Consider the following 27,470-nt stretch of genomic DNA (forward strand, 5'->3'; position numbering starts at 1 on the left):
AATAAAGAAACTGATCCCATTCACCAAGAAGCATAAAATCCCTAGGAATAAATCTAATCAAAGATGTAAAAGATCTGTATGCTGAAAACTATAGAAAGCTTATGAAGGTGATTGAAGAAGATATAAAGAAATGGAAAGACATTCCCTGCTCATGGATTGGAAGAATAAATATTGTCAAAATATCAATACTACCCAAAGCTATCTACACATTCAATGCAATCCCAATCAAAATTGCACCAGCATTCTTCTCGAAACTAGAACAAGCAATCCTAAAATTCATATGTAACCACAAAAGGCCCCGAATAGCCAAAGTAATTTTGAAGAAGAAGACCAAAGCAGGAGGCATCACCATCCCAGACTTTAGCCTCTACTACAAAGCTCTAATCATCAAGACAGCATGGTATTGGCACAAAAACAGACACATAGACCAATGGAATAGAATAGAAACCCCAGAACTAGACCCACAAATGTATGGTCAACTAATCTTTGACAAAGCAGGAAAGAACATCCAATAGAAAAATGACAGTCTCTTTAACAAATGGTGCTGGGAGAACTGGACAGCAACATGCAGAAGGATGAAACTAGACCACTTTCTCACACCATTCACAAAAATAAACTCAAAATGGATAAAGGACCTGAATGTGAGACAGGAAACCATCAAAACCCTAGAGGAGAAAGCAGGAAAAGACCTCTCTGACCTCAGCCGTAGCAATCTCTTACTCGACACATCCCCAAAGGCAAGGGAATTAAAAGCAAAATGAATTACTGGGACCTTATGAAGATAAAAACCTCCTGCACAGCAAAGGAAACAACCAACAAAACTAAAAGGCAACCAACGGAATGGGAAAAGATATTTGCAAATGACATAAGGGACAAAGGGCTAGTATCCAAAATCTATAAAGAGCTCACCAAACTCCACACCTGAAAAACAAATAATCCAGTGAAGAAATGGGCAGAAAACATGAATAGACACTTCTCTAAAGAAGACATCCGGATGGCCAACAGGCACATGAAAAGATGCTCAACGTCGCTTCTCATCAGGGAAATACCAATCAAAACCACACTCAGATATCACCTCACACCAGTCAGAGTGGCCAAAATGAACAAATCAGGAGACTATAGATGCTGGAGAGGATGTGGAGAAATGGGAACCCTCTTGCACTGTTGGTGGGAATCGAAATTGGTGCAGCCACTCTCGAAAACAGTGTGGAGGTTCCTCAGAAAATTAAAAATAGACCTACCCTATGACCCAGCAATAGCACTGCTAGGAATTTACCCAACGGATACAGGAGTACTGATGCATAGGGGCACTTGTACCCCAATGTTTATAGCAGCACTCTCAACAATAGCCAAATTATGGAAAGAGCCTAAATGTCCATCAACTGATGAATGAATAAAGAAATTGTGGTTTATATACACAATGGAGTACTACGTGGCATTGAGAAAGAATGAAATCTGGCCCTTTGTAGCAACACGGATGGAACTGGAGAGTGTGATGCTAAGTGAAATAAGCCATACAGAGAAAGGCAGATACCATGTTTTCACTCTTATGTGGATCCTGAGAAACTTAACAGAAACCCATGGGGGAGGGGTAGGAAAAAAAAAAAAAGGAGGTTAGAGTGGGAGAGAGCCAAAGCATAAGAGACTCTTAAAAACTGAGAACAAACGGGGCGCCTGGGTGGCGCAGTCGGTTAAGCGTCCGACTTCAGCCAGGTCACAATCTCGCGGTCCGTGAGTTCAAGCCCTGCGTCGGGCTCTTGCTGACAGCTCAGAGCCTGGAGCCTGTTTCTGATTCTGTGTCTCCCTCTCTCTCTGCCCCTTCCCCGTTCATGCTCTGTCTCTCTCTGTCCCAAAAATAAATAAACGTTGGGGGAAAAAAAATTAAAAAAAAAAAAAACTGAGAACAAACTGAGGGTTGATGGGGGGTGGGAGGGAGGGGTGGGTGGGTGATGGGTACTGAGGAGGGCACCTTTGGGGATGAGCACTGGGTGTTGTATGGAAACCAATTTGACAATAAATTTCATATATTGAAAAAAAATTAAAAAATAAAAAATAAAAATAAAAAAAAATGGGTGAGAAACCTGAATAGACATCTCACCAAAGAAGATACACAGATGGCAAATAAGCATATGAAGCAGTGCTCAGCATATGTCAATGAGAAGTTGCAAATTAAAATAATGAGATACCTCTACATACCTATCAGAATGGCCAAAAATTTTAAATGCTAACATCAAATGTTGGTGAGAACACAGAGAACAGTAACTCTCATTCATAGCTAGTGAGAAAGCAAAATGGTACAGCCTCTTTGGAAGACAGTATGGTGGTTTCTTACAAAACTAAACTTACTCTTTACATAGGACTCAGCAATCACGGTGCTTGGTATTTACTCAAAGGAGTTGAAAACATATGTATACTAAAACCTGATATGTTCATAGCAGCTTTATTCGTAATTGTTAAAATTGGAAGCAACAAAGATGTCTTTCAGTAGGTAAATAGATAAATAAACTATGGTACACCCAGAGAATAGAATATTCAGTGTCAAAAAGAAATGAGCTAGGGAGGATTCTAGGAATATGGAGGAGTAGGAAGCACCAGGAATCTGTCTCCCCATGTAGACAATAATTGCGCTGGCAGAATCTGTCTGATATTAATATTTTTGAACTCTAGAGTTCGTTGAAGGTTTGCAACTTCTAGGGGAAGACTAGAGATAAACAATGGTTAATTTCAGTCAATTTCATCTTTGCACAGTAGCAACAACCCATCCCCCACCCCTAGCCATGTGGCCAGCAGCTTGTGCATGGTGTGTCAAAGCTGGGATGGGCGTAAAGGACTCTGTCTTCCAAATTTTGAGATCTGTGCTCTGATTATTGATGTTTCTGATCACAGATGTGCAAACAAAGAGGCAGGCAGCCATGGTAATTTTATGTCTCTCCAGTGTTTCAAGCCCCTCTCCTTCAGGCTCAAATGACTTCCAAGGGGAATTTAAAGAACTAGATCCCTGATTTCCTCTCCCTTCATTTTTTGCTTTTCCCCTTTGAGGAGTCAAATGCTAAAGACTAGGACACCCCAAAACAATGGTATAAACAGAGAAAATTAAAAAGTGACATAAACACAAAGGGAAAGGTGCAAAAATACCAGAGAAGACATTAAGTTTATACTTTACTCTGATCCTTGGCACAGAGATAACTGTGCCAAGTTATATAATAAAAAAACCAAAAGCAATAAACAAAAATAATAATAAATAAAAATAACAAATAAAATAATAATAATAAACACAAAATCCTGGAGAAGAATCTGATTACCAGAGTTACCACATTATTAAATTCAAATGCCAGCGTTCAACAATGCATACACAAGGCATACAAAGAAATAGGAAGTATGGCCCAATCATTGAAAAACCAAAAAGATCTCAAGTCGACAACCTAACTTATAATTTAAGGAAACAAAAGAACAAACTAACCAACAGCTAATAGAAAAAAGTGAAATAACAAACATTAGAGCAGAGATAAAGTAAATAGAGAATAATAATGGAGAAAATCAATGAAACTAAAAGTTGGTTTTTTTTAAAGATTAACAAAATTGACAAGTCTTTAATTGGCTAAATGGACTAAGAAAAAAGGGCCTCAAATTACTAAAATCAAACATTAAAGTAGAATTTAACATCAATTCTACAAAAACTTTTAAAGTATTTTAAGAGATCACTATGAACAAAAAATTGAATAACCTAGATGAAATGGACAAATTCCGAGAAAAACAAACCTACCAAAACTAAATCATGACAATATAGAAAATCTGAATATGCCCATAATGAGTTAGATTGAATCAGTAATCTTAATATCTGGACAAAGAAAAATCATAGTGCTTATGGCTTCAGTAATTAATTCTACCAAACATTTAAAAGGATCTAATACCAATCTTTCTCAAACATTTCCTAAAAACTGAATTTGAGAAAACACTTCTCAACTCATTTTAGAAGACCAGCATAACCCTGATACTAACGCCAGACAAAGTCACTACAAGAAAAGACAGAGACCAAAATCCCTTATTAACATTTATGCAAAAATCACCAACAAAATATTAGGAAACAATTCAGCAGCATATTGAGAAGACTATACATCATTACCAAATGAAATTTATTCCTAGAATGCAAGAATGGGTCAACATATGAAAATCAATCAATGTAATATGCCACATCAACAAATCCAAAAACATGTGATCATCTGAATTGATGCAGAATAAGTATTTCACAAAATTCAACATTCTTTCGTGATAAAAATAAATATGAATAGAAGAAAATACAACATATAAAAGCCACATATGACAAACTCTCAGCAAACACCACTCAATTGTGAAAGACAGAAAATTTTTCCTCTAAGATCAGGAACAAGGCAAGGATGGCCACATTAACCACTTCTCTTCAATGCATCACTGAAAGTTCTGACCAGAGCAATTAAGAACAAGAAACAACGCTACGGTAAATCAAGGATTTAGGTGATAATGATGTATCAATGCAGATTCATCTATTTTAATGAATCTACCATTCCGGTGCAGAAGATTGATAATGGAGGAAAATGGGTGTGCAGTGGCAGGGAATCTATGGGAAATGTCTGGACTTTCTGCTGAATTTTTCTGTGAAGCTAAAGCTGTTCTAAAAAAAAAAACCAATCTACTAAAAAAAAATGAACAGAAATTCAGAATCTGTGGGATACCATCAACTACACCAACATACATATAATGTAAGTCCCAGTAGGAGCAGCAAGAGACAAAGGCCAGAAGGAATATTTAAAGAAATAATGACTTTCATCACCTCCGAAAGGCCCCTTCTCCTAATACTATCACTCTGGGGGTTACATTTCAAAATATGGATTTTGATGGGACACAAACATACACAACAGGTCCTCAATAAGATCACACCTTCCTTCTCATCAGAAAATATGAGAAAAGAAGATGGTGGGATAACATATTCAAAATGCTGGGTAGAAAAGCTGTCAACTAAAAGTTTTATATCCAGCAAAACTTCTCTTCAAAAATGAAGCAGAAATTTAGACACTGAAATAAACAAAAACTGAGACCATTCATCACTAAAGACTTGTCCTACAAGAAATACTAAAGGAAGTCCTCCTGGATAAAATGAAACTGTACAGTAACAACATGGTAACACAAATCCAAATGAGGAAATAAGAAGCACCAGGATTCAGGAGGGAGTTAAGATTGTGGAGTAGTGGGAGACCCTAGGCTTGTCTCATTCCTTGAACACAGCTAGATAAATATCAAATCATTTTGAACACCCAAGAAGTTGATCTGAGAACTGAGAGAAAAAAGCACAACTAGACTTAGAAGGTAGGAGCTGTGGAGAGTTGATTTAGTGGGGAGAAGAGCTGTGGGTGTTATGATGGTGAGGGAGCCCTGATCATGGAGAAAGGAAGAGAGAGAGAGAGAGAGAGAGAGAGAAAGCAAGCAAGCGAGCATGCAGGGAATTGCACAAGAAAAAACTCTTCCCAAAAATATTGACAGAGAAGAGGAGAGAGACTGAATATCACAAGTTTTTATAAACAATGGAGCACAGGGTCTGAAGTTTCAGAGTCACACATGCTGGGCTTAATAGTGCTCTGGTGGGGAGGGAAGACAGAGACCTAGGAGTAGGCAGCATAGGCTGAAGATCCCCTGCTTGGAATGCATTTGGGAGAGGGGACACAGCTTCTCCAGGAGCAAGAGACATAGTGGGTGCTACTGAGCTGCCCCATTTACTAACATAAGAAAAGGAACACGGGCTGAGGACAGCAAGCCTTGGTGCTGGCTTTCTGCTGTGCTTTACCACCAATTCTGAATTGCTGCACGGTCATGAAACTGATTTCTGGGGCAAGCTGGCACCAGGCCATAGTGCAGGAAGACACGACCTTAGAGGATCAGCACATGTCCGTGCCACTCAGATCTCTAAAATTTGGAGTTCGGTGCACCTGGGGTAAAACACACAAGTGCTATGCCACCTGGAAAGCAGACAGCTCAGACACAGGCAGGGAGAAAGCAGGGATCTTGTGGAAGAAGGGGACACATGACAGGTGGTTGTTCGCTCTTCTTTGAGGGTTTCCTGAAGAATGGCAGGCGTGAGCTCCCCGCTCTGGGGATGAAGGAATGGAGTGACACCATTTGCACCCTGCCATAAGCACTGACAGACTTCAGTGAGCAAAAGAGCACCACCAAGTGGAGGCCAGAGCCACTTATACCAAACCCCACCACCCTGCACCCTGCAGGTGCATCTCCACTAGGGCAAGTCCACCTGAGAATCACCACAGCAGACCCCACCCCCAGAATACCAGCACAAACTCCTCACCTGCACCAAGTGTACTGATTATAGAGTGCTGCAAAGCTATAGCTCTAGGGGAAATACGATCTAGCTTCCTTTGGTTTTCTTCCCCTGCTTGGGATACAGAGAAAGCAATTTTTATTTATTTATTATTAAAAAAATTTAATGTTTATTTATTTTTGAGAGATAGAATACAAGCAGGGGAGGGACAGAGAGAGAGGGAGACATAGAATCTGAAGCAGACTCCAGGCTCTGAGCTGTTAGCACAGAACCTGGTGCAGGGCTTGAACTCACAAACCACAAGACCATGACCTGATTTGAAGTCATATGCTTAATTGACTGAGCCACCCAGGTACCCCAGAGAAAGCAATTTTTTTATTTTTTTCATTTTTATTTTTATGTTTTTAATTTTTTTTTGAATCTAGCTTCTTCTAACAAGCAGACCTAAACACATCTAGGATCTAGCTTCCTTTTTTTCTCGACCTTAAAAAGACAGTATGAAAAGACACAGGAATTCACCCCAGAAAAAGAACAAGAGGTCACAGCCAGGGATTTAATCAAAAGATATATAGATAGACAGATAGATAATATGCCTGAACTAGAATTTAAAACAATTATAAGGATACTAGATGGGCTTGATAAAAACATAGAAAACAGTAGAGAATCCCTTACTGTTGACATAAAAGAACTAAACTCTAGGCCAAATTAAAAATGCTATAACCAAGATGCAAATCCAAATGGATTCCATGACAATGAGGATAGATGAAGCAGAAGAACAAATCAGTGATAGAGAAGATAAAATTATGGTAAATAATGAAGCTGAAAAAAGGGAAAGAAAGGTATTGGATCACAAGTGTAGACTTAGGGAACTCAGAAACTCCTTAAAGCATAATTATATTCCTATCATAGGAGTCCCAAAAGATGAAGAGAGAGAAAAAAGGGCAGAAGGTTTATTCGAACAAATTATAGCTGAAAACTTCCTAACCTGGGAAAGAAAACAGACATTGAAATCCAAGAAGCACAGAGAACTCCCATTAAATTCAACAAAAGCCGGCCAAGATCAAGACATATACTCAAATTCACAAAACACACAGACAAGGAAAGAATCCTGAAAGCAGCAAGGGAAAAACGTCCTTAACCTATAAGGGAAGACAAATCAGATTCACAGCAGATCTGTCCATAGAAACTTGGCAGGCCAGAAGAGAGTGAATGGCATGATATATTCAATATGCTGAATGGGGAAAATATGCAGCTAAGAATATTTTATCCAACAAGGCTGTTACCCAGAATAGAAGGAGAGGTAAAGTGTTTCCCAGATAAACAAAACTAAGTGAGCTTGTGACCACTAAACCAGCCCTTCAAGAAATATTAAAGGGGACTCTTTGAATGGGGGGGAAAAGGACCAAAAGCAACAAAGACTAGAAAGGAACAGAGGACAACCAGAAACATCAACCTTACAGATAACACAAAAGCATTAATTCATATCTATCAATAATCACTCTGAATGTAAATGGACTAAATACTCCACTAAAAAGACACAGTGTATCAGAATGGATAAAAAAAAAAAAACAAGACCACATATGCTCCCTACATGAGACTCATTTTATTTATTTTTTATTTTTTTAATGTTTTATTTATTTTTGAGACAGGGAGAGACAGAGCATGAACAGGGGAGGGTCAGAGAGAGGGAGACACAGAATCTGAAACAGGCTCCAGGCTCTGAACTGTCAGCATGGAGCCCGACGCGGGGCTCGAACTCACAGACTGCGAGATCATGACCTGATCCGAAGTTGGCCGCTTAACCGACTGAGCCACCCAGGCACCCCTAAGAGACTCATTTTAGACCTAAAGACACCTGCAGATTGAAAGTGAGGGGATGGAGAACCATCTATCATGCTAATGGATACCAAAAGAAAGCTGGAGTAGCCATTCTTATATCAGACAAACTAGATTTTAAACCAAAGACTGTAACAAGAAATGAATAAAGGCATTACATCATAATTAAGGAGTCTATCCATCAAAAAGATCCAACAATTATAAATATTTATGCCCCCAACTTGAAGCACCCAAATATTTAAAACAATTAATAACAAATATAAAGAAACTCACTGATAGTAATACAATAACAGTAAGGGACTTTAACACTACACTTACAACAATGGACAGATCATAAAAGCATAAAATCAACAAGGAAACAATGGATTTGAATGACACACTGGATGGACTTAATAGATACATTCAGAACATTTCATCCTAAAGCAGCAGAATACACATTCTTCTTGAGTGCACATGGAACATTTTCCAGTACAGATCACATCCTGGGTTACAAATCAGCCCTCAACAAGTACAAAAAAACTTAGATCATACCATGCATATTATCAAACTATCATATGCTATGAAACTTGAGGCCAAACACAAGAAAAAGATTTGGAAAGACCACAAATAGATGGAGGTTAAAGAACATCCTACTAAATAATGAATGAGTCAACCACAAAATTAAAGAAGAAATTAAAAAGTGCATGGAAGCAAATGAAAAAGAAAAGATGGAGGCATCACAATTCCAGACTTCAAACTACAAAGCTGTAGTCATCAAGACAGTATGGTACTTGCACAAAAACAGATACATAGATCAATGGACAGAATAGAAAACCCAAAAATGGACCCACAACTATATGGTCAACTAATCTTCAACAAAGTAGGAAAGAATATCCAATGGAAAAAAGATAGTCTCTTCAGCAAATGGTGTTGGGAAAACTGGATGGCAACATGCAAAAGAATGAAACTAGAACACTTTCTTACACCACTGTGGGGGATAAACTTAGGAATCCCCCAGGCTTACACCAATGGGTTAACAAGGCATAAAGAAATACAAAGTCATAAAATTCTCACACCCCAGTTTGGGTAACCAGATTGGCACGCCAAGAATAGGGAAGCACAAAGGTGCCAAGAATAGGGAGGTGCAAATGCACCCCAAAATAGGGAGGGGGTGCTGAGCCCCCAAAAATAGAGAAGGAGAAGCAAAGGCCTGAAATAGAAACAGTGCAAAGGTGCCCAATACATAGGAATAACAAGATTAGATATTCAGGGTGAAAGCACCCCAAATTTAGTACTACAGCATACAGCTGCTTTCATAGGAGGATAGGGCCAGGTTAGGCAAACTGGTGAACTGGACTTTGGACCACTGCACTGCAGGCACAGCAGCCCAGAGCAGAGATGGTTAACAAAAGAAAAGGTGCCTTATTAACCCTGAGGTTATTCCCCCTATCTGTCTCATCACCTAGGCTGACAAAGATAAACAGGATGGCGCCTCCTGTCTGCTGTTGACAATCATCTACCCATCTGCCCAGCGCCTGAATTTTGTTTTATATTGACCAAAACCCCAAACACTGTATATCTTCAAAATCCCCTTTTCCACCTCACATCCACAAATTAATGTTCCCAGTTTCTTTGTCTCTTTGTACATACCCATCACGTTTGCAAGCCTTCTCATCTGAATAAATACAGGGCAAGGACCCTCATTTGGGGATCTTGTCTTTTTCCTGGACATTAGCCATCTCTCATTTTAATCCTGCATCTGCTCATTTGCTAGACAAAAGAGAACTTTAGACTTAGAGTCTACGACACACCATACACAAAAATAAATTTAAAATGAATGAAAAACCTAATTGTGAGACAGGAAACCATCAGAATACTAGAGGAGAACACAGTCAGCAACCCATTTGGCCTTGTCATAACTTCTTACTAGCAAAATGAACTATTAGGACTTCATCAAGATAAAAAGTTTCTGCACAGTGAAGGAAACAATCAATGAAACTAAAATGCAGCCTATGGAACAGAAGATATTTATAAATGACATATCTGATAAAGGGTTAGTATCCAGAATTTATCAAACTCAACACCCCAAAAATAATCCAATGAAGAAAGGAGCAGAAGATATGAATAGACACTTTCCCAAAGAAGACATCCAGATGGCTAACAGACACATGAAAAGATATTCAGCATCACTCATCATCAGGGAAATACAAATCAAAACCATGATGAGGGGAACCTGGATGGCGCAGTCACTTGAGCATCCAACTCTTGATTTCGATTCAGGTCATTTTCCCAGGGTTATGGGATCAAGCCCTGGGTTGGGCTCTGCATTGAGCGTGGAGTCTGCTTATGATTCTCTCCCTCTGCCCCTCTCCCCAGCTTGCTCACTCTCTCCCTCTCTCAAAAGAAAAAAAAAAAATGATGAGATACCACATCACACCTGTCAGAATGGCTAAAATTAACAATACAGGAAACAACAGGGGTTGGTGAGGATGCAGAAAAAGGGGAACCCTTCTGCACTGTTGGTGAAAATGCAAACTGGTGCAGCCACTCTGGAAAACAGTATGGAAGTCCCTCAAAAAATTTAAAATAGGGGCATGTGGGTGGCTCAGTCAGTTGATCATCCAACTTCAGCTCAGGTCATGATCTCATGGTTCGTGAGTTCTAGCCCTGCATTGGGCTTGCTCCTGTCAGCACAGAGCCCGCTTTGGATCCTCTCTGTGCCCCCCTCTCTCTGCCCTTCCCCACACATGCTTTTTCTATCAAAATAAATAAATATTAAAAAAAATTAAAAATAGAACTACCCTATGATCCAGCAATGGCACTACTAGGTTATTTACCCAAAGGATACAAAAAATACAGATTCAAAGGGGTACATGCACCCTGATGTTTATAACAGTCTTATCAACAATGGCCAAACCATGGAAAGAACCCAAGTGGCCATTGACTAATGAATGGATAAAGAAGATGTCGTATATACATACAATGGAATATTACTCAGCCATCAAAAAGAATGAAATCTTGCTATTTGCAATGAGGTGGATGGAGCCAGAAAGTATTATGCTAAGTCAAATAAGTCAGTCAGAGAAAAAACAAATACCATATGATTTCACTCATATGTGGAATTTAAGAAACAGAACAGATGAATATATGGGAGTATGGGGAAAGACAGAGGAAAACAAACCATAAGAGACTCAAAGACAGAGAACAAACTGAGGGCTGATGGAGGGAGGTGTGTGGGGGATGGTCTGGATGGGTTATGGGCATTAAGGAGGGCACTTGTTATGATGAACACTGGGTGTTGTATGTAAGTGATGAATCACTAATTATACTCTTGAAAACATTACACTATATGTTAACTAACTGAAATTTAAATAACATTCTTAAAAAAGCATTGGGATTCAGAGGGACATCACCAAGACGGCAAAGTAGAAGACCCCAGTCTCCAAGCCCCCACAAAAGATCAACGATTACATAGCTATCCATAAATAAAAACAGGAGAATCCACTTAAAAAACTTCAGCAACAGGGGTTCCTGGGTGGCTTAGGTGGTTGAGTGTCCAACTCTTGATTACAGCTCAGGTCATGACCACAGGGTTGTGGGATTGAGCCCCACATCAGGCTCTGTATTGAGCATAGGGCCTGCTTAAAAGTCTCTCTCTCTCTCCCTCTGACCCTCTCCCTATCTCATGCATGCCTTTTCTCACTCTCTCTCTAAAATAAAATTTAAAAAAAGAAACTTCAGCAACAGGAAGAAAAAAAAAACTTGAGCAACACAATGGTAAAAACGTGAGGATAACCACACAAAAAGAATAGGAAAAAGAGCTTCATTTTGCCTATATCATCCCACCCTCCAGGCCAGCACTTCCCAGTGCCAAGAGGGAACTCCCCAGCTCGAAAGAGCTCATTTTAGCCCTGAATGATACATTGGAACAGATGGACTTGACAGATATATTTAGAACTCTGCATCCCAAAGCAACAGAATATACTTTCTTCTCGAGTGCACATGGAACATTCTCCAAGATAGATCATATACTGGGTCACAAAACAGCCCTTCATTAGTATACAAGAATTGAGATCATACCATGAACACTTTCAGACCACAATGCTATGAAGCTTGAAATCAACCACAGGAAAAAGTCTGGAAAACCTCCAAAAGCATGGAGGTTAAAGAACACCCTACTCAAGAATGAGTGGGTCAACCAGGCAATTAGAGAAGAAATTAAAATATATATGGAAACAAACGAAAATGAAAATACAACAATCCAAATGCTTTGGGATGCAGCGAAGGCAGTCCTGAGAGGAAAATACATTGCAATCCAGGCCTATCTCAAGAAACAAGAAATATCCCAAATACAAAATCTAACAGCACACCTAAAGGAACTAGAAGCAGAACAGCAAAGACACCCCAAAACCCAGCAGAAGAAGAGAAATAAGAAAGATCAGAGCAGAAATAAACAAGATAGAATCTAAAAAAACTGTAGAGCAGATCAATGAAACCAAGATTGGTTTTTGAAAAAATAAACAAAATTGATAAACCTCTAGCCAGCCTTCTCAAAAAGAAAAGGGAGAGGACCCAAATAGATGAAACCATGAATGAAAATAGAATTATTACAACCAGTCCCTCAGAAATACAACCAATTATCAGGGAATACTATGAAAAATTATATGCCAATAAACTGGACAACCTGGAAGAAATGGACAAATTCCTAAACACCCATACACCTCCAAAACTCAAATGGGAAGAAATACAAAATTTGAACAGACCTATAACCAGCGAAGAAATTGAATCAGTTATCAAAAATCTCCCAACAAATAAGAGTCCAGGACCAGATGGCTTCCCTGGGGAATTCTACCAGACATTTAAAGCAGAGATAATACCTATCCTTCTCAAGCTGTTCCAAGAAATAGAAAGGGAAGGAAAACTTCCAGACTCATTCTATGAAGCCAGCATTACTTTGATTCCCAAACCAGACAGACACCCAGTAAAAAAAGAGAACTACAGGCCAATATCCCTGACAAATATGGATGCAAAAATTCCCAATGAGACACTAGCAAATCGAATTCAACAGCATATAAAAAGAATTATTCACCATGATCAAGTGGGATTCATTCCTGGGATGCAGGTCTGGTTCAACATTCACAAATCAATCAATGTGATACATCACGTTAATAAAAGAAAAGAAAAGACCCATATGATCCTGTCAGTTGATGCAGATAAGGCATTTGACAAAATTCAGCATCCTTTCTTAATAAAAACCCTTGAGGAAGGCGGGATAGAAGGAGCATACTTAAACATCATAAAAGCCATTTATGAAAAGCCCATAGCTAACATCATCCTCAATGGGGAAAAACTGACAGCTTTACCCCTGAGATCAGGAACATGACAGGGATGTCCACTCTCACCGCTGTTGTTTAACATAGTGTTGGAAGATCTAGCACCAGCAATCAGACAACAAAAGGAAATCAAAGGCATCAAAATTGGCAAAGATGAAGTCAAGCTTTCACTTTTTGCAGATGGCATGATATACGTGGAAAACCCGGTAGACTCCACCAAAAGTCTGCTAGAACTGATATATGAATTCAGCAAAGTTGCAGGATACAAAATCAATGTACAGAAATCAGTTGCATTCTTATACACTAATAATGAAGCAACAGAAAGACAAATAAAGAAACTGATCCCATTCACAATTGCACCAAGAAGCATAAAATACCTAGGAATCAACCTAACCAACGATGTAAAAGATCTGTATGCTGAAAACTACAGAAAGCTTATGAAGGTAATTGAAGAAGATACAAAGAAACGGAAAAACATTCCGTGCTCATGGGTTAGAAGAATAAATATCGTTAAAATGTCAATACTACCCAAAGCTATCTACACATTCAATGCAATCCCAATCAAAATTGCACCAGCATTCTTCTCGAAGCTAGAACAAGCAATCCTAAAATTCATATGTAACCACAAAAGGCCCCGAATAGCCAAAGTAATTTTGAAGAAGACCAAAGCAGGAGGCATCACCATCCCAGACTTTAGCCTCTACTACAAAGCTCTAATCATCAAGACAGCATGGTATTGGCACAAAAACAGGCACATAGACCAATGGAATAGAATAGAAACCCCAGAACTAGACCCACAAAAGTATGGCCAACTAATCTTTGACAAAGCAGGAAAGAATATCCAATGGAAAAAAGACAGTCTCTTTAACAAATGGTGCTGGGAGAACTGGACAGCAACATGCAGAAGGATGAAACTAGACCACTTTCTTACACCACTCACAAAAATAAACTCAAAATGGATAAAGGACCTGAATGTGAGACAGGAAACCATCAAAACCCTAGAGGAGAAAGCAGGAAAAAACCTCTGACCTCAGCCACAGCAATTTCTTACTTGACACATCCCCAAAGGCAAGGGAATTAAAAGCAAAAAGGAACTATTGGCACCTCATGAAGATAAAAAGCTCCTGCACAGCAAAGGAAACAACCAACAAAACTAAAAGGCAACCAACGGAATGGGAAAAGATATTTGCAAATGACGTAAGGGACAAAGGGCTAGTATCCAAAATCTATAAAGAACTCGCCAAACTCCACACCCGAAAAACAAATAATCCGGTGAAGAAATGGCCAGAAGACATGAATAGACACTTCTCTAAAGACATCTGGATGGCCAACAGGCACATGAAAAGATGCTCAACGTCGCTCCTCATCAGGGAAATACAAATCAAAACCACAATGAGACACCAGCTCATGCCAGTCAGAGTGGCTAAAATGAACAGATCAGGAGACTATAGATGCTGGCGAGGATGTGGAGAAATGGGAACCCTCTTGCACTGTTGGTGGGAATGTAAATTGGTGCAGCCACTCTGGAAAACAATGTGGAGGTTCCTCAAAAAATTAAAAATAGACCTACCCTATGACCCAGCAATAGCACTGCTAGGAATTTACCCAACGGATACAGGAGTGCTGATGCATAGGGGCACTTGTACCCCAGTGTTTATAGCAGCACTTTCAACAATAGCCAAATTATGGAAAGAGCCTAAATATCCATCAACTAATGAATGGATAAAGAAATTGTGGTTTATATACACAATGGAATACTACGTGGCAATGAGAAAGAATGAAATATGGCCTTCTGTAGCAACGTGGATGGAACTGAAGAGTGTTATGCTAAGTGAAATAAGTCATACAGAGAAAGACAGATACGATATGTTTTCACTCTTATGTGGATCCTAAGAAACTTAACAGAAGACCATAGGGAAGGGGAAGGAAAAAAAAAAAAGGTTAGAGAGGGAGGGAGCCAAAACATAAGAGACTCTTAAAAACTGAGAACAAACTGAGGGTGATGGGGGGTGGGAGGGAGGTGTGGGTGGGTGATGGGTATTGAGGAGGGTACCTGTTGGGATGAGCACTGGGTGTTGTATGGAAACCAATTTGACGATAAATTTCATATTTAAAAAAAAAAGCTCCTTTCACCAGGAAAAGGAGAACAGGATGAATGACCAACTTCCCCACCCTTTCAGGGCACTGGATGAAGGACCTAGTTTCGTTTCACCCCACCTGGAAATCATTAAAGCTGAGATGTCTGTAAATGTCTAGGAACAAGGAATAAGGGAAGCAACTGCTAGTATTATCCATGTAACAGAAGCCACCACAGTTCCCCATGACCCACCCCACTAAGGACCCCATTAGCTTCTACCACTGAAAAAAAACTAATGGACAGTACAACTACCATAGATACCCTGCAGATTTCACCACTGAGATGGTCACCCCACAGATTTTTGTTTACAGGCACCATTACCAGAGTCCCTCCCCACTACATTCCCCTCCACCCACCAGTGCTCAGAAAATCACAACAGCAGACATTCCTGGCCTCTGTGGCTTCACACATACAAAGTGTCAGCCTACATCCTCATAGCTGACCCCCACCCCCATTTACACACTTGTAGCTAAACCCTGTGGCTGTGCACCTACACCTGCCAGCCTGAATCCTGTTGCCATTCTCTACTGCCTTATGTACATCCAGAGTGAGCCCCTATAGCCACATAACTGCTTCTCAACAGCTAAGACCCCCCCCCAAAGCTGCCTATGAGCCTGGATCCAACCCTAACACTTGTCACTGGCCTGCACCTCTGGGATTGCCTACAAGTAACCTCTGCATCTGTGCAACCTATACACTGCCAGCCTGAATCCCATCACCAACCTCTGTTGCCCTACACATTCCAGGGGCAAGCTTTTTCAGCCAAAGGAGTGCACTATGCCCACACAGCTGCTTGTGGGCCCACATCTGGCCCCAACTACTGTCTCTGTCCTATGCCCTGGGCTCATCTACAGCTAGCCTCCACAGCTGTGCATGTGTATACTCCTGGCTTGACCTTTGTCACCAGCCTTCAATGTAATATGTGCACCCATAGTGATCTCTGCAACCACAGAACTGCAAACCAATAGCAAAAGCCCCCACAGCTGCTAATGCACCCTCAGTAAGACCCAGAACCTGCTGCTGGCCACTGCCCTCACCACTATGTGTGTGTCTACAACCAGACCCTGCCACCAAACAGCCACGTACAACCAGCCCCCACAGACAAGCATGCACACCACCAATGGCAACCACCACTCCCTGCCCTGGTCCTAGCTGCTGCACCAAAAGGTCCACTGAGGACTCTAACAGCTCTTGTAGCTATTTCAGATACCCTACATCTCTCTCCAAGGATCACACAGTTATCTAGGTCATGGACCCCAGAAGCCTAAGCCAGTAAGACATTATAACCCCTGGACCCAGAGCCAGCATACACCACACCTGGTGCCCCACACCACTAGACCTAGACCACAGCACACTCTAGCTGTAGGTGAAGGTCTTTCTCTAAAAAAGTCAATGCATAAAGTCTGTAATAAGTAACTACTTCTTCAAATGTGGAGACACCTACACAAGGCTACAGAGATCACAAAGAATCAGGGAAACACGATATCACCAAAAGAACATAGTATACTTTCAAAAACTGATCCCAAAGAAATGGAGATATACAAATTGCCTAGAAAATAATTATAAATAATTGTTCTAAAGATACTCAGAGCTGTCACAGAACATAATCAGTTTCAGTAAATCAGGAAAACAATGCAAGAAAAACAGAAGTTCAACAAAGAAAGAAAACATAAAAAAGAACCAAATAGAAATTTTGGAACTAAATAACACAGTGATTCAGCTGAAGAATTCAATAGTTTCGACAGCAGACTGGATGGAGTCTCAAAAGAGAAAGGAAAGTGACAGAAAACTTATTTAAGAAACAGTAGCTGAGACTTCCCAAATCTGGGGAGATTAGACATCTAAGTTAATAAAGCTCATATGTCCCCAAACATATTTAATTCAAACAGATATTCTCCAAGACACATCAGTGTTAAAACTTTAAAAAATCAAAGACAAAGAGAGATCTTAAAATCAATAATAGAAAGGAAGATTATCACTTACAAGGGAACCCCCTATAAGGCTATCAGAGGATTTCTCTGCACAAACCTTACATGCCAGGAGACAGTGGAATGACATATTCAAAGTGATATGAAAAGAAAAAACCCGCCATCAAGAAAACTTTACTTCATAAATGAAGGAGAGATAAAGGCTTTCCCAGACAAATGCTGAGGGAGTTCATCATAACTACACTTGCCTTAGAAGAAATGCTAAAGGGAGTTCAGTTCTTCAACCTGAAAAGAAAGAACACTAACTGTAAAAAGGAAAGAGACTGAATCAGTCATTTTATTGATTTTTATTTTTATTTTAGAGAAAGCACGAGTGGGGGAGAGAGGCAGAGGAAGAGAGAGAGAGAAAAAATCTTAAGCAGGCTCCACACAAAGTGCAGAGCCTGACACAGGACTTGATCCCACAACCCTGGCATCATGACCTTAGCCAAAATAAAGAGTTGGACACTCAACTGACTGAGCCACCCAGCCACCCCTGAATCAACCATTTTAAAGCTTCCCACAAAGAAAATCCCAGGCCCAGAGGGCTTAATTCTGCCAAACATTTAAAGAATTAACACCTATCTCTTCACAAACTCTCCAAAAACAAAGAAGAGAAGGGGACAGTTCCTGACTCATTTTTGAGGCCCTCACCCTCCCTCTACCCCCTTACCATCCCCCCTCCCTCTCTCTCTCAGAGATGAGAGGGCTGTCTTACTTGGAACATTGTACTTCTGGAGACAGTAGGCAAGTTCCAAGGGTTGCACTGCTTTATGCCGGCTGTCCCGCATCCTCTCTAGTAGCAAGAGCATCTGGAAGGGGACACTTCTCCTTTGCTCTTCTGTTCCCCTTGGTACTGTTATCCTGCCAAATAAGAACATCCATTATTATCCTGCCAAATAAGAACCTCCTTATCGCCACAGTTCTCAATGCTAGATGCATACTGGAATCACTTGGGGGAACTTTCAAAAATATCCATGTCCGGGCCACTTTACACATACCTAAATCAGAATTTCTAATAGTTGGGCCCAGTAATCAGAACTTTAAGTTTCCCAGATGACTTAAATGTACAAACGAGTTGAAAAATACCATGTTAGCAAATTGGCTACAGAGAGTACCCTCTCAAGAGGGGATCAGACAACTGTTGTCTCACCCCTCTCCCAACTCTGCCCAACAGTCAAACTTAAATGAAGGGCAGATGCAGAAGGTCCTGGGTCCATAGCAAAATGGCCATACAGTAAAATGTCCAGGCTGAAGTACTCCAAAATGAAAAGGCAAATACAGATCTAGGTCCTGGGAAGAAAGGCTCATGCCAATGGAAGGGAAAAAAAGAAAGCACTGGGCAGAAAAGAGTATATGATAAGCAGAAAGGAAGATGTAAGCAAAGTAGGAGGACCATAGGCTCACCTCATCCCAGGAACACAACTGCATAACTATCAAATTGTCCTAAATACCTCAGAAATTGACCTAAAGACTGATAAAACAAACTCCACAATGAAGGGAAGAGAAGAGGCCACATAGAAAAATGTAAGAAGTATGGAGGTGAGGTTTGGGGAGAAACAGATCACAGGTGCTGTGGAGGGGAGGGAACCATGATTGTGGAGAAGGGGGAGAGAGAGAGAAATGCACAGCAGAGTGCACAAGGAGAACGTTTCCCAAAAGCCATTGGTTTGGGAAAAAAAGAGGGGCAGAATTTTATGACTTCTTGCAACCAGCAAGGCTTAAACCTTGGAGTTTTAAAGGTCAGAGGTCTTGGCAGGGATAGAGTGTAGAGGGTCCTATACTGCTCCTGGAAAGAAGGCAGGGAAACAACTGGGGGCAGATAGCATGGAAACGACCATCTAAAAAGCACCTAGGGAATCAAGATCATCCAGAGGTAGGAAGATGGCAGCGTAGGAGGATGCTGGGCTCAGAGCGTCCTGCAGATCACTTAGATTCCACCCACACCTGCCTAAATAACCCAGAAAACCACCAGAAGACTAGCAGAACAGATTCTCTGGAGCCAAATGTAGACGAGAGGCCCATGGAAGAGGGTAGGAAGGGCAGAGAGGTGGTGCGTGCTACATGGACTGGCGGGAGGGAGCCGGGGCAGAGGGGCAGCCCACCGGCAAAGCAGAGTACCCGAGTCTGGCTTGCAAAAGCAGAGGGGCCAGACAGAGTGTGTTCGGACAGCAAGCGGGACTTAACATCTGGAAGGTTATAAGTTAACAACTCTGTTCAGAGAGCGGGAGGGCTGGAGGACAATGGGAGGGAGAGTTGTTGAGCCCCGGACAACACAGCGCAGCTTGGTGGGGAACAAAGGCACTTCCCAGTGCCATCTCCCTCGCCCAACCCCAGCCAAAATCCCAAAGGGAACCAGTTCCTGTCAGGGAACTTGCTTGCACCGCACAAACACCCAACGCTGTGTTTCTGCAGATCCATCCCTCTGGTGGCAGGTCTGACTCCTCCCGGTGCCACAGGGCCCCTCCTGAAGCGGATCACCAAAGGAAAAGCAAGCTGAGCGTGCCCCACCCACCCCTGTGCAACTTGCTGATCCACCCCAACTAATATGCCAGATCCCCAGCACCACAAGCTTGGCAATGTGCAAGTAGCCCAGACAGGCCACACCACCCCACAGTGAATCCCGCCCCTAGGAGAGGGGAAGAGAAGGTACACACCAGTCTGACAGTGGCCCCAGCGGTGGGCTGGGGGCAGACATCAGGTCTGACTGTGGCCCCGCCCACCAACACAAGTTATTCAAGACAGCACAGGGGAAGTGCCCTGCAGTTCCACACCATTCCAGGGACTATCCAAAATGATGAAACGGAAGAATTCCCCTCAAAAAAACCTCCAGGAAATAACAACAGCTAACGAACTGATCAAAAACAATTTAAACAATATAACAGAAAGTGAATTTAGAGTAATAGTCATAAAATTAATTGCTGGGCTTAAAAACAGTATAAAGGACAGCAGAGAATCTATTGCTACAGAGATCAAGGGACTAAGGAACAGCCAGGAGGAGCTAATATATGCTATTAATGAGCTGCAAAATAAATGGAGACGACCACACCTCGGATTGAAGAGGTAGAGGAGAGAATAGGTGAACTACAAGATAAAATTATGGAAAAAGAAGAAGCTGAGAAAAAGATAAAAAAATCTAGGAGTATGACAGGAAAATTAGAGACCTAAGTGATGCAGTAAAGAGAAATAATCTACGCATAATTGGTATTCCAGAGGAGGAAGAGAGAGGGAAAGGTGCTGAAGGTGTACTTGAAGAAATAATAGCTGAGAACTTCCCTGAACTGGGGAAGGAAAAAGGCATTGAAATCCAAGAGGCACAGAGAACTCCCTTCAGACGTGACTTGAAGCGATCTTCTGCACGACATATCATAGTGAAACTGGCAAAATGCAAGGATAAAGAGAAAATTCTGAAAGCAGCTAGGGATAAATGTGCTCTAACATATAAAGGGAGACCTATAAGACTAGTGACGGATCTCTCTTCTCAAACTTGGCAGGCCAGAAAGGAATGGCAGGAAATCTTCAATGTGATGAACAGAAAAAATATGCAGTTGAGAATCCTCTACCCAGCAAATCTGTCATTTAGAATAGAAAGAGAGATAAAGGTCTTCCCAAACAAACAAAAACTGAAAGAATTCATCACCACTAAACCAGCCCAGAAGAGATCCTAAGGGGGATCCTGTGAGACAAAGTACCAGAGACATCGCTATAAGCATGAAACCTACAGACATCACAATGACTCTAAATCCATATCTTTCTATAATAACACTGAATGTAAATGGACTAAACGCACCAAACAAAAGACATAGGGTATCAGAATGGATAAAAAAACAAGACCCATCTATTTGCTGTCTACAAGAGACTCATTTTAGACCTGAGGACACTCAGATTGAAAGTGAGGGGATGGAGAACTATTTATCATGCTACTGAAAGTCAAAAGAAAGCTGGAGTAGCCATACTTATATCAGACAAACTAGACTTTAAATTAAAGGCTGTAACAAGAGATGAAGAAGGGCATTATATAATAATTACAGGGTCTACCCATCAAGAAGAACAATTATAAATGTCTATGCGCTGAATACGGGAGCCCCCAAATATATAAAACAATTACTCACAAACATAAGCAACCTTATTGACAAGAATGTGGTAATTGCAGGGGACTTTAATACCCCACTTACAACAATGGATAGATCATCTAGACAAATGGTCAATAAAGAAACAAGGGCCCTGAATGATACATTGGATCAGACGGACTTGACAGATATATTTAGAACTCTGCATCCCAAAGCAACAGAATATACTTTCTTCTCGAGTGCACATGGAACATTCTCCAAGATAGATCACATACTGGGTCACAAAACAGCCCTTCATTAGTATACAAGAATTGAGATCATACCATGAACACTTTCAGACCACAATGCTATGAAGCTTGAAATCAACCACAGGAAAAAGTCTGGAAAACCTCCAAAAGCATGGAGGTTAAAGAACACCCTACTCAAGAATGAGTGGGTCAACCAGGCAATTAGAGAAGAAATTAAAATATATATGGAAACAAACGAAAATGAAAATACAACAATCCAAATGCTTTGGGATGCAGCGAAGGCAGTCCTGAGAGGAAAATACATTGCAATCCAGGCCTATCTCAAGAAACAAGAAATATCCCAAATACAAAATCTAACAGCACACCTAAAGGAACTAGAAGCAGAACAGCAAAAACACCCCAAAACCCAGCAGAAGAAGAGAAATAAGAAAGATCAGAGCAGAAATAAACAAGATAGAATCTAAAAAAACTGTAGAGCAGATCAATGAAACCAAGAGTTGGTTTTTGAAAAAATAAACAAAATTGATAAACCTCTAGTCAGCCTTCTCAAAAAGAAAAGGGAGAGGACCCAAATAGATAAAACCATTAATGAAAATAGAATTATTACAACCAACCCCTCAGAAATACAAGCAATTATCAGGGAATACTATGAAAAATTATATGCCAACAAACTGGACAAACCTGGAAGAAATGGACAAATTCCTAAACACCCACACACTTCCAAAACTCAAACTGGAGGAAATAGAAAGCTTGAACAGACCTATAACCAGCGAAGAAATTGAATCAGTTATGAAAAATCTCCCAACAAATAAGAGTCCAGGACCAGATGGTTTCCCTGAGGAATTCTACCAGACATTTAAAGCAGAGATAATACCTATCCTTCTCAAGCTGTTCCAAGAAATAGAAAGGGAAGGAAAACTTCCAGACTCATTCTATGAAGCCAGTATTACTTTGATTCCCAAACCAGACAGACACCCAGTAAAAAAAGAGAACTACAGGCCAATATCCCTGACAAATATGGATGCAAAAATTCTCAATAAGCCACAAGCAAATCGAATTCAACAGCATATAAAAAGAATCATTCACCATGATCAAGTGGGATTCATTCCTGAGATGCAGGTCTGGTTCAACATTTGCAAATCAGTCAACGTGACACATCACATTAATAAAAGAAAAGAAAAGACCCATATGATCCTGTCAGTTGATGCAGAAAAAGCATTTGACAAAATTCAGCATCCTTTCTTAATAAAAACCCTCGAGAAAGGCGGTATAGAAGGAGCATACTTAAACATCATAAAAGCCACTTATGAAAAGCCCACAGCTAATATCATCCTCAATGGGGAAAAACTGACAGCTTTACCCCTGAGATCAGGAACACAACAGGGATGTCCCCTCACCACTGTTGTTTAACATAGTGTTGGAAGATCTAGCACCAGCAATCAGACAACAAAAGGAAATCAAAGGCATCAAAATTGGCAAAGATGAAGTCAAGCTTTCACTTTTTGCAGATGGCATGGTATTATACGTGGAAAATCTGATAGACTCCACCAAAAGTCTGCTAGAACTGATACATGAATTCAGCAAAGTTGCAGGATACAAAATCAATGTACAGAAATCAGTTGCATTCTTATACACTAATAATGAAGCAACAGAAAGACAAATAAAGAAACTGATCCCATTCACAATTGCACCAAGAAGCATAAAATACCTAGGAATCAACCTAACCAACGATGTAAAAGATCTGTATGCTGAAAACTACAGAAAGCTTATGAAGGTAATTGAAGAAGATACAAAGAAACGGAAAAACATTCCGTGCTCATGGGTTAGAAGAATAAATATCGTTAAAATGTCAATACTACCCAAAGCTATCTACACATTCAATGCAATCCCAATCAAAATTGCACCAGCATTCTTCTCGAAGCTAGAACAAGCAATCCTAAAATTCATATGTAACCACAAAAGGCCCCGAATAGCCGAAGTAATTTTGAAGAAGACCAAAGCAGGAGGCATCACCATCCCAGACTTTAGCCTCTACTACAAAGCTCTAATCATCAAGACAGCATGGTATTGGCACAAAAACAGACACATAGACCAATGGAATAGAATAGAAACCCCAGAACTAGACCCACAAAAGTATGGCCAACTAATCTTTGACAAAGCAGGAAAGAATATCCAATGGAAAAAAGACAGTCTCTTTAACAAATGGTGCTGGGAGAACTGGACAGCAACATGCAGAAGGATGAAACTAGACCACTTTCTTACACCACTCACAAAAATAAACTCAAAATGGATAAAGGACCTGAATGTGAGACAGGAAACCATCAAAACCCTAGAGGAGAAAGCAGGAAAAAACCTCTGACCTCAGCCACAGCAATTTCTTACTTGACACATCCCCAAAGGCAAGGGAATTAAAAGCAAAAAGGAACTATTGGCACCTCATGAAGATAAAAAGCTTCTGCACAGCAAAGGAAACAACCAACAAAACTAAAAGGCAACCAACGGAATGGGAAAAGATATTTGCAAATGACATATGGGACAAAGGGCTAGTACCCAAAATCTATAAAGAACTCACCAAACTCCACACCCATAAAAACAAATAATCCAGTGAAGAAATGGGCAGAAAACATGAATAGACACTTCTCTAAAGAAGACATCTGGATGGCCAACAGGCACATGAAAAGATGCTCAACGTCGCTCCTCATCAGGGAAATACAAATCAAAACCACACTCAGATATCACCTCACGCCAGTCAGAGTGGCCATAATGAACAAATCAGGAGACTATAGATGCTGGAGAGGATGTGGAGAAACAGGAACCCTCTTGCACTGTTGGTGGGAATGCAAATTGGTGCAACCACTCTGGAAAACAGTGTGGAGGTTCCTCAAAAAATTAAAAATAGACCTACCCTATGACCCAGCAATAGCACTGCTAGGAATTTACCCAAGGGATACAGGGGTACTGATGCATAGGGGCACTTGTACCCCAATGTTTATAGCAGCACTCTCAACAATAGCCAAATTGTGGAAAGAGCCTAAATGTCCATCAACTGATGAATGGATAAAGAAATTGTGGTTTATATACACAATGGAATACTATGTGGCAATGAGAGAGAATGAAATCTGGCCCTTTGTAGCAACACGGATGGAACTGGAAAGTGTGATGCTAAGTGAAATAAGCCATACAGAGAAAGACAGATACCATACGTTTTCACTCTTATGTGGATCCTGAGAAACTTAACAGAAACCCATGGGGAAGGGGAAGGAAAAAAAAAAAAAAAAAGAAGTTAGAGTGGGAGAAAGCCAAAGCTTAAGACACTCTTAAAAACTGAGAACAGGGGCGCCTGGGTGGCGCAGTCGGTTGGGCGTCCGACTTCAGCCAGGTCACGATCTCGCGGTCCGTGAGTTCGAGCCCCGCGTCAAGGCTCTGGGCTGATGGCTCAGAGCCTGGAGCCTGTTTCTGATTCTGTGTCTCCCTCTCTCTCTGCCCCTTCCCCGTTCATGCTCTGTCTCTCTCTGTCCCAAAAATAAATAAATGTTGAAAAAAGAATTAAAAAAAAAAACAACCGAGAACAAACTGATGGTTGATGGGGGGGCGGTGGGAGGGAGGGTAGGGTAGGTGATGGGTATTGAAGAGGGTATCTTTTGGGATGAGCACTGGGTGTTGTATGGAAACCAATTTGACAATAAATTTCATATACTAATAAATAAATAAATAAATAGCACCTAGGGCACACACTGGGGTGATTATTCACTCTTCTCAGAGAGCATCTCCGAGAGGCAGCATTCACAGGAACACTTCTCTGGGAGTAAAGGACCAGCTTGTGCCATTTCCCTCCCCCACTCCTCAGCAGAAATACAGAACCACCTATGGGGGGCAGCACAGCACCAACACTAGCTGCCTAACTTGCATACACCATGCCCCACACCCCCATGCTCCAGTAACACAACTCTTTTCAGTCATTCTTGCCTCAGTCCCAATGTGGTGGGCCCCTCCTCCAGAAGACCAGCACAAACTTCTGCCCACACCACACCTCTTGACCAGAGAGTCCTGCAGGACCTCAGTTCCAGTGCAGTTGGTGACAGGCTTCACTTCACAAGCAGACCAGAGCATAACTAGCTAAAACTCAACATTCAGGGAATAACATTGCCCATAGCAGGCAAGGAGAGTCTTTTCAGACAACTGGCCTGAAAGAGCAGCTGAAACACAACAGCAGGTGGCATGCAGCATACACTAGAGACACTCCCTGAAGTGGTAGGCCCTGGTCACTACATGCATCTCTTCATTAGGATATTACTTTCAGGAAGAGGAGACACAACTGGCTTTTCTAACACAGAGAAGTAGGCAGAGATTTAGACACAATTGGAAGACAGAGGAATTTATCCCAAATGAAAGAACAAGATAAGGCCACAGCCAGAGATCTAAGTGAAACAGATATAAGTAACATGCCTGAGGGAGAATTTAAAGCAATAATCATAAGGATATTCACTAGGCTTGAGAAAAAAATGACAGACATCAGTGAGACCCTTATTACAGAGATAAAAGAGTTAAAAAAGAATCAATCAGAGATGAAGAGTGCAATAAATGAAATTAGAAACATGTCTGATGCAATGAACAGCAGGCTGCAAGAAACAGAGGAACAATTAATGACCTAGATGACAAAGTAAAGGAAAGCAATGAAACTGAACAAAGCAAAATTATGCAACATGAGAATAGATATAGAACTCAAAGACTCCATCAAATGTAATACCATTTTATTATAGGAGTCCCAGAAGAAGAGAGAGAAAGGGTGACAGAACATGTATGTGAAAAATAGCTAAAAACTTCCCTAATCTGGGGAAGGAAGCAGACATCCATATCCAGGAGGCACAGAGAACTCCCATCAAAATAAACAAAAGTGGGCCAATACCAAGACATACTGGAATTAAATTTGCAAAATATGATTAAAAAGAAAAACCTTAAAAACAGCAAGACCAAGGAGGTCACTAACTTACAAGGGGAAACTCATAAGGAGATTTTTCAACATAAACTTGGCAAGCCAGAAGGGAGGGGCATGATATATTCAAAGTGCTGAATGGGAAAAATCTGCAGTCAAGAATACTCTATCCAGCAAGGCTACCATTCAGAATATAAGGAGAGATAAAGAGTTTCCCCAACAAACAAAAACTAAAGTAGTTTGTGACCACTAAACCAGCCCTGCAAGAAATATTAAAGAGAATTCTTTGAGTAGAAAGAAGAGGCCAAAGTGACAAAGACAAGATCAGAGAAAATCTTCCAGAAACAATGACAAAACAAGTAATAAAATGGCAATAAATAATACCTATCAATAATTACTTTGAATGTAAATGGACTAAATGTCCCAATCAAAAGACCTAAGATATTAGAATAGATTAAAAAACAACAACAACAAGACCAATCTATAAGCTACCTACAAGAGACTCATTTTAGACCTAAAGACACCTACAGATTGAAAGTGAGGGGGTGGAGAAACATTTATCATGCAAATAAATGTCAAAAGAAAGCTGGAATGGCAATACCTGTATCAGAGAAACTGGATTATAAAACAACGACTGTAACAAAAGGCAAATAAGGGGGAGGG

The 27,470-nt window shown here is 40.7% G+C and overlaps 1 protein-coding gene across 3 annotated transcripts in view; it reads right to left on the minus strand.

Annotated features, from left to right (window-relative positions):
* The window catches only part of USP18 (ubiquitin specific peptidase 18), a 65,266-nt gene that overhangs the window by 17,991 nt on the left and 19,805 nt on the right, over positions 1–27,470 (minus strand). For all 3 annotated transcript variants that reach the window (XM_053225535.1, XM_053225536.1, XM_053225534.1), the window contains one exon: positions 18,275–18,420. In XM_053225535.1, the coding sequence (XP_053081510.1) occupies positions 18,275–18,420 (146 nt within the window). The remainder of the gene's footprint in view (positions 1–18,274; positions 18,421–27,470) is intronic.

This window comes from Acinonyx jubatus, chromosome B4, assembly GCF_027475565.1.
Source record: "Acinonyx jubatus isolate Ajub_Pintada_27869175 chromosome B4, VMU_Ajub_asm_v1.0, whole genome shotgun sequence".
Taxonomy (NCBI): Eukaryota; Metazoa; Chordata; class Mammalia; order Carnivora; family Felidae; genus Acinonyx; species Acinonyx jubatus.